The sequence below is a fragment of the Octopus bimaculoides genome, chromosome 22, assembly GCF_001194135.2.
Source record: "Octopus bimaculoides isolate UCB-OBI-ISO-001 chromosome 22, ASM119413v2, whole genome shotgun sequence".
In the NCBI taxonomy this organism is placed as follows: domain Eukaryota; kingdom Metazoa; phylum Mollusca; class Cephalopoda; order Octopoda; family Octopodidae; genus Octopus; species Octopus bimaculoides.
In genome coordinates, this window is record NC_069002.1 from 36,853,807 (window position 1) to 36,863,222 (window position 9,416).

Sequence of the window (9,416 nt, forward strand, 5' to 3'; positions counted from 1 at the left end):
TATATATATATATATATATATATATATATATATATATCTACTCCAACAATATTTTCTTTTGTTGTGCCTAGGGAGTCGTTACACCAATATTAATAACACATGCACTGGTTCAATTCCACTACTTTACTATTAATCAACTTGGTGTTAAAAGGTGGTAGGTCGAGTCCAGAAGCCTGCTCTTAAAAGTATCTCAGACTGACTTTATACTAAATACAATCTAGTTTAAGTCAACATTCACAGTAATTACATGCATACACACGCACATATAACTATATAAACACACAAATATGCGCATGCTCACACACACACACACACACACATGTATTAACATATCAATTAGTTGGATAGATATTTAACCAACTGACTAATAATAAAAGAGTGGAATTGAACAGGTGCATGTGTTATAAATATTGGTGTAATAGCTCTCCCCAGACACAACAGAATTTGTTTCAACACATGAATTCACATAAAGAATCTTGCAAACCAAATACAAAAAGGAAATGATTTTCTTTTCTTTCCAAAATCACTTGTATGATGAAAACAGAAAGTATTGTCTGAAAGTTTTCACTCAGTTATACCTACACAAATATATTTTATCTAGAATTATTTCTTTAGATTACACAAGCAATTATGGTGGGTAGTGGAGGTGTGTATAGTTTGTGAAGAATATGCAGAAATATGTATAATACATGCTTATGGCATATATTAATATATATCTGGGTGTATGTACATATAAATATAAACGTGTATTTGTGTGTGTTTACTATATATCTGTGTGTATGTACATATATATTTGCGTGTTTTCATGTAGTTATATATGCATGTGTATGCATGTATGTAATTGCTGTGTGAAATATGTTGACTAAAACTAGATTGTATTTAGCTTAGAATAAGTCAGTTTGAGATACTCTTAAGAGCAGGATTCTGGACTCAATAAAACTGGTAAAAAAAAAAAATTTTTTAAAATAGTATTTTCATTTTTATTTTTTAACTCCCTCTCCAACTTCACAAATGATAATTACATATTTTCTTATTTATACTGCTCTGGTAATTTCTTTTTCCCACAACAGGCACTTTATTGGCTGGTTGCTATGCTTCGGTTGAAATTTGTGGGCATGCATACCTATTTGCTTACTCATAAAGCCATTTATACACGTGTGCGCATGCATGTAGAAAGAAAATTGGCACACACTGAGAAATGTGTGTGCATCCCACATTTCACTCACAATGAAAACTTCTGTCTTTCTAAATTTATTATTCCAGCTTATTTTAATTCTGAATGTAACATTGGTTTTAGTTTACGCTTTTCAGCATGACAAAGCTATATGTTTCGGTTTCGTACTGCACAAGATTTTGACCATGGGTTCATATCAAATCATTGATTGAAAATTTTCCTTTCCTGTTTGGAATCTCTGTATCTATACAAATGACCATTCATGTGTATCTCTGTGTGTTTACATATGCATTCCGTATGTTGACAGGAGTTCCACTCGACATTTTGAGTTAGTTTTGTATGGCTTGATGGCCATCCTATTGCCAGTCTTTGTTTTTAAGTGAGATATTTTTTATTCCACTGGTCATCACCAACTGAAATTAAAATTGTCAGGCTACAAGATATAATGTGTACAAACGAGCATTACTGTCAGTGTGAAGTCACTCGGAACCACACACAGTAGGCTTCCATTCAAATTGCATCTACCAAATTTCACTGACAAGGCATGGCTGGCCAGTCTGAGAATATAGTAGAAGACACTTACCTATATATATATATATATATATATATACACACACACATATATATACACACATATATATATATATATATTGCTGAGTGGTTGGTGTCAGGAAGGGCATCCAGCTGTAAAAACCCTGCCAAAACAGTCACAGGAGTCTGGTGCAGGTTTCTGCCTGGCCAGCTCCTGTCAAACCATCCCAACCAATGCCAGATTGGAAGGTGGATGTTAAATGATGATGATAATATATATATAGGTACCTTGCATATCGGTGTTGTAAGAGGCATGTAATAAGATTAGACACAGAAAAATGGTATCTGGATGTAAAAGGCTGCTTCAGACAATCTACCTAACTTATGCAAGCAAAGAAAAGACATAAAACACGCACACACACACACACACGTGGAAAAGGAGAGAGAGTAGAAGAGTATGTATATTCAGTGTTTGTGTGTGTGTGTGTCTAGTACACTGTAAGTGGTTGGTAATTAGAAGGGCATCAATTGTAGAAACCAAACTAATCAATGAAATGAAGGACATGGCATGGACTTCTGACTTCTCTATGAGGACAGTGACTCTAAATAACGAACTGACTCTGATTATGACAACATCCCTAACTCATGCCAACATGAAGTGTGGACATAAGATGACAATGTTCAGCATTTTAATTAATATAATTTGTATACATCATCATTTTACTTGTGTTTTCCATGTTCATGTGGACTGGACAAGTCCTCACAGTTCTACTTAGTTGGGTGACAGTAAGAAAGCGTGAGGTCAGGTATTGGGGGGGGGTCATGTGCTGTTGCTGCATTCACTATTTGTTGGTATATTCCTGGGTCCTCCCTGGTTGAACTGATATTTGCCACTGGGAAGTCTCTGTTCAGTCTGAGGAGGCCTATAAGGGAGAGTGAGGGGTTCCAATACCAATTTGCCTGTGGGGAGCAATGAGTGATAGCTGGCTGCTCAGAAAAGTCGAAAGTGCATTGGAAAGGAATAGATCTGATCCTACTACCTTTCATACACAGGCATCTTGATGAAACAGTGTCCCTTACCTAGTCACCACTATCAAACTTCCATTTAACAGCCACACTGCCCTCTTCCCAAACATACAAATATGGATGCAGATACTTTCCAGCCTCCGTTGCTGCCATCATTTCTGTGATTTTTTTTCTTTTTTACTGTTCTTGCACATATAAACGCTTCTTCTCCAGCGCTGTCTCTTTGTTGTTGCCTTTGTGAGATTCAATATTCTTAGATCAGTAGTCACCACTCTGCTGTGTATTTTCTTAGGTCTCTGTCTTCCACATATTCCATTCCATTATCTTAAATTGCTTTGTACAGCTATCATCCTCTATATCCATCAAATACTCATAATTTTCTCTTGCAAACTGCATCTGATTGTGTTTGTATCCAGTTAGGGTTAGTTTTTTAACGAGAGTTACTACCGTCTCAGATGGGTTGGATGAACACATCTTGCTTCTCACCCTGACCCAGTTCTACTCAGTTAATTTGTGCTCAGCTGTTTTTGCACACCCAGTGGATTAAGCTCACTTTATTTTTCTCATCTTCTGAAATTCTCTGCATTCACTGATCACGTCTTACTAACATGCTCCACTAGTTTATACAGAAGCATGCAATTTGTCCTTCAGTCTTTTTCAGTCCATTCCAACACTGGCTGCTATGTTTTCAGAACATCTATCTACTTTCACTGATATTTAAGTCACATTATACGCACATACAAACACAATGAATGTATGTATGTATAATATATTTATATATATATAGGTAGATATTTTACAATTTGCTCAATAAAAGCACACATGAGCATAGATTCATTCAAATGGTTTGAAGGCTCTGTAAATGTAGCTAATGGCAGTTTTGTTATGCAGGTGACGTATCCACAAGTGGAGTAGCTAGAATAAGAATGGTGGGGAAAAAAATGAAAGAGTTTATTTCTTCTGTTGGCAGCAATAAATTTTTTCTCTCAGTAATGGGAAAATTGGAGGAAGATTGCGAGGATTGTGAAGGCTGGAAAGAAAATGAAGCAAGTGTTCTTCATGGGATGTGTACGGTTTGAGTGTATCGAGTGTCGGAGAGTACATGAGCTGAGAGACGAGGTGGATAGACGAGGAATCAGATTTAGTGTGCAAGAGAGAAAACTATATTGGTATGTGATACATATAAAGGATCAGTGTGTGTGTAGATATATGCCTCAAGATTTATTTTGTTCAGAGTTGACTGTGTATCTGTGACTTGGAAATTTCTTTCTAGGGGCACATGCCTGTGGAGCTGCTATCCTGTTGTCCCTGCCCCCTCTATATACCCAGGTTTCACCAGTCATGCATTCCCATCCCCTCTTTGCAGTCATGTGAACTCCCTATTCCTTCACCCTCAGCAATGCTTTACCATCCCCTTTATATTCTTATCCCCGTACCTTTAGAACATGCCCTGACACTTCGCCACCATCTCTTTCGCTCTCTCTCTCTCTCACTCTTTCTCCTTTCACTTGCTCTCTCTCTCTTTCTATCTCTCTCATGTTTCTGTCCCTCTGTCATCTCTCCTCTCCTGGCACAAAGCTGCCTCCAAAGGATCTTTGTTTTGCAAGTTGCTTGGCAACCTTTTTGGTGCTAGGACGTGAAAAGCATCCAGCTGTTAAAACTGTGCTAAAGCAGAGAGGAGCTTGGTGCAGTTTTATGGCTGGCTTCTGTCAAACTGTCCAACCCATGCCAGCATGGAAGGTGGATATTAAATGATGATGATATATACATCCTGGTAGTCGTATTACATATATTGTAATGTAGGTGTGTGTGTGTGTGTATTATAATGTATATATATCATCATCATCATCATCATCATATGAACCACTTTCCCATGTGTGCATGAATCAGATTGAATTCATTGATGTGGATTTTTTTTTTATATAACTGGATCCCCTTTCTGTTGCCAAACATGGAAGACTGGAAACAAGGAACACCACTTGCATGACAGCAACACTCATTTACAAACTTTGCACAATGACAAGACAAAGAAATTCAAAGACACACACACACACACACGTGTATGCATGTCTTTGTGTTTCTCTGTCTATGCATACAACAGACTTCTTTCAGTTTCCATTTCCCAAATCCACTCATAAGGTTTTGGTCAGCCCAGAGCTATGGAAGAAGACACTTGCCCAAGTGCTATGCAGTGAGACTAAACATAAAATCACATGGTTGGGAAGTGAACTTGTGCGTGTGTGTGTGTGTTTGTATATTATGAATCCAGAACCATGGCAATGCTACCATTGTTAACCACCCTCACACAATATACAAATCAAACAATATATAAGAGAGAATAGTGAGAGAGAGGTATTCCAGCCATGGTTTACTGTCTTTTCCATGCGTATAGGAAATTAAGGAATAAATTCTTAGAGGTGGGATGTCTTTTGAACATTTGGCTGCTATTTTTTATCGGCCTAGAATGATATTAATAGGTCTAATGAGACACTGGCACACACGCACATCATTCGTACACAAATGGACATAAAGTGCTTTCACTACTAACTTTTTCTTGCTTTTATCCCTGTATGTATTTTCTCTTTCTGTTTCATTCTCTTCAGTAGCACAACTGATGCTATTTTTATAGTCAGGCAACTGCAAGAGACGTATTTAGCTAAGAAAAAGCCATTGTACTTGGTGATGTGGAGAAAGCCTTTGACAGGCTCTGTAATATAGTGGTCTCTGAGGAAGCTAGAGGTAGACGAGTGGCTTGTGAAAGCTGTACAGGCCATGTACAGGGGTGCTTTTGTAAGGTAAGCGTTAGCTATGAGTACAGCGACAAATTTAATGTACAGGTAGGTGTTTGCCAAGGCTCCATGCTCTGTTCCTTGCTATTTGTCATCACCCTCAAGGCCATAACAGACTGGAAGCCCATGGGAGCTACGATATGCAGATAATCTTGCCCTCATAACAGAACTAGAAAAGAAATTCCAGGTGTGGAAACAGAACCTGGAATCTAAGGGCTTTAAGGTTAATTTTGCAGAGATCAAAGTCTTAGTAAACACAAAATCAAACAGGATCTTCAGGTAAATGGCCCTACTCAGTATGTAGGAGGAAAGGAGTAGGCAGCAATTCTGTACAGTGTACCCAGCACAAGCTAAGGATACACAAGAGGTGCAATGGAATAGTAATGTTACCTAGTTGTGGAATGTAGGCCCTGGCTTTCTTTGTTAACACCTTTACTGTTACCTTTCTTCCCCTACCTGTACTACTCTCCATTAACCACTTCCTTTCTGCTCTTTCTCTCCCTTCCCTGGACTGCTCTCCATCATCAACTCCTTGCTTATCTGCTATCACCCTCAATGCCCTCCAGATATCTACTGCAGCCCCTGCTCCCAACTCTCATATTTCTCTCCATCGTTTGCTAGTCTCATCCTGCCCACTCACCCAGCCCAAGCTGACATTTACCTGTGGTGCTTTGGAATCATGAAGTAAATCACACGGCTATGCCTACACCATGAAGTATACACCTTGCAGGTAGTGCTCTACTCTTTCTCAGTTGCTTACTAAAGAACCAACTGAGAACAATCTTCAGTGGTGAAACTCAAGTCGAGTCAAGGCACCAGCTTTGATTAGTTTATTTATTTCACACACACAGAAGAAAGCTAAACCTGCACCCCTCCCCCCACACCACTTCATCATCATCATCATCATCATCGTGTTGTACTGTTCACTAGAATCAGGTACATTTACAGCATAGACTTGAGAAGAAACAAGGACTCATTGGAGGTTAAAGCTACTCTGTTTGAATTTTACCAAGTGCCAGCCTTGCTGATGATGATATTTGTGGGTTGGGTTAGATTTCATAGATTTAAAATTAATTCTTCAGATAATTCACTGTATGTTTGTCTGTCACTATCAACTTTTGCCTCACTAAAACTGTCAGAATTGATATTTAGATAGAAAAGTTTCATATTAAAAAAGGCAATGACATTGCCTTCTGTTGTATTAAAGGTGTCTTAGCTGATGATGGTGGTGTGTTGGGTCGGTGGATATTGTAGTTTCTTCGTGCTTTTGCCAGATGCACATGACATGAAGGTAGCACTTGTATAGTTAATGAAATGTTAGGTGTCCAAATACTTTGCCACTGTCTTAACTTTTTCGCACTCAGATTACTCTCTCAAATGTAAAACTTATTTATTCACATTGCTTTGAATTAGTCATGGATTATCTTCCAGCTTTGAGATGTCAGTGATGTGATTGCTTATTGTTAAAATGACATTGTAAGATAGGTGTGAGAGGCTGGTTTAAATATTAAGAGGTTAAACGAGTAAGCAGAGGAGGAGGAGGTGGTGGTGGTTGGTTTGCAGGAGTGGGTGGGTGTAGGAGCCTCTCATCCCTCTTTAGTCAGTATAGAAGTTCATATAAACCTGTCTTCATCAACAAGTTCAACACATTCTTAAAGCATTTTCATCTCTCAGAAAAGATATTTAAAATTCCACATACCAAATAAGAGCAGTAAACTGGCAGAATTGGTTGCGTATTGAACCAAAAGCCTTGTGGTATTTAGTTGTAAGCATTTATAATCTTGTTTATAATCCTACCATGGTTGATACTATTCATCGTTCCAGTATCAATAAAATACGTACCAATGATGTACTCTTCAACCAGTGTCTTTGATGGTGCTGGAGGAATATATATTCCAAAATCTGCCCCACACTATTTGCAGTTGTTGCATGACCACCAATTTGTAGCCATGTTCTAGCAGAAGTTAATCTCTCTTCCCTTTTTCCTCTACCAAGGAACTGCTGTCTTATACATATGCCCTCACTATTTCTTCCTGGTTCTTTCAACTTAAATTGGTCCATTTAAACTATTTTACAGAAATAATACATTGATAATAGAACACATTATTTGGTTAGATTTCTCTTTTTGAAGAACATTCATTGTTTGTCACTTCAGATTTATGACAAAATTTCAAGCATTTGGAAAACTGCAGTGAATATCATGTATGTAACAAGTACCTGTAACAAATATCACTTGTTCATAGTTTTGTGTGTTCCTGTAAAAAAACAATTCTTCTCATTTTTGTTATATTTAGATTTTTTTTTTTTTCATGTCTTCTTTCCTTTTCCTTTTTCAGTGTCTGGAACACGACCTGGGACACGAGAGCGAGAAAAACGCAGTAGCAGCAGACTACATCGGGGTCTCCCCACTAGCACTGAGGTTAACAAGGATCAAATTAGAGTTCCAAATAATCCTGTTCAATCAAATATGATTCCACCATCAGCACAAATTAATTCAGGACTTCGACGAGGCAGTGCTTCCAAAGATGAGACAACTGGACGTTCAACTTCTTCGAGACACTTGCGCAAATAAAAATAATTAAAAAAACAAACAATTACAATGAATAAAATTAAGAGAAAAAAAAGCTGCTGGTCAGAAGTGTGTGTGTCTGTGTGTTTGTATGTGTGTGTGACTGTATGTATGTTTGTGTGTGTGTGTGACTGAGCATTTGTTGCCACTTGTCTCTGCAGACCACTTGTCACACATCACTATTATTACTACTACTACTACCACCACCACAACCACCACCATGATATTGAATGGTGGTCGTTGTTATAAGACAGCCATAATAGCTCCACTGAAGCTGCCAGATCAATTTTATACACACACACACACACACATGCACACATGACTGCTTGTCTTAATGTCAGATGTGCACTGTACGCCTACCTATCACAACCACTTTGCAACCTTTCTTTAATTTCTAAGGGTTTTTTTGTTTTTTTTCTTTTAACTGAATTAATCATCTTAGCAGCTCTTGGGTTCTAGGTTTTAGGCACAGTTAGATTTAGGGAAAAATGAATTGGTGTGGGTGATGATTACTACTACTACTACTACTACTACAGTGCTAAGAAGAGTTACGAAATGCTTGTTCTGCATTGAAACCAACAGACAGAACTTTAGGAATTGTGGTACCCTTGTTCATTCTGTTCAAGTTGACATCCTGACTGTTTCTTGTATTACTGCTGCAATTGAACTTTCTTCTGCCGTTCTCTAGGATTTAAAGTTTTCTAGGAGCAACAAATGCAAACAGTAGGTGCCACATTATGTTTTGGACATTTTTGGAATTTATTATTCCCCAGAAACCAATTGAAGACGACAAGTAGTAATGTGCAAAAGAAAACCAAAACCTCATATTGCTAAGTCCCTTACATTTGACACGTTCATCATTTTGTATATATTAAGCTATTGTTTTTTCCCAAGCAAGGAATTTTATAGTTAAATATACTTTGCCTTATTTTTTTCCAAAATTTTTTTCTTTCTTCTACTGTCTGGTCCATTCCAAAAGAAGCTTCAAAGCCATTCTTGAAAGAAGCTGTCTCTCTTCTGTTTAATACCATGTTCCAAAGAAGAAGAAAAAAAGAAAAAATTGTTTTAATAACAGATATGTTATTTGCTTGTGATTGGAGTCTTTTCAGCATTGTATCACCAAAGATGGCCAGTTGGCCATCTCAGTGTTTTATGTATATTAGAGAAAAATTTCCAAGTTACCACCCCCCAGCCCTTAACCCATTCCCCCACCCTTCCACTGTCATTTTCGGCTTTGTAGATCTGTCCCCCCAGCCCCTTTATATCACTTTCCTGATTTTAATTGTTGCATTTCATGGAATCTTAAACTTGTTTCCTTCTTTAAAAA

The 9,416-nt window shown here is 37.8% G+C and overlaps 1 protein-coding gene across 2 annotated transcripts in view; it reads left to right on the top strand.

Moving 5' to 3' along the window:
* Positions 1-9,416, top strand: part of LOC106874451 (casein kinase I) — a 94,541-nt gene extending 85,125 nt beyond the window's left edge. The window contains exon 9 of one of the 2 annotated variants that reach the window (XM_014922189.2): positions 7,857-9,416. In XM_014922189.2, the coding sequence (XP_014777675.1) occupies positions 7,857-8,092 (236 nt within the window). In that variant the 3' untranslated portion in view covers positions 8,093-9,416. The remainder of the gene's footprint in view (positions 1-7,856) is intronic. The other variant, XM_014922190.2, reaches the window with a different exon arrangement.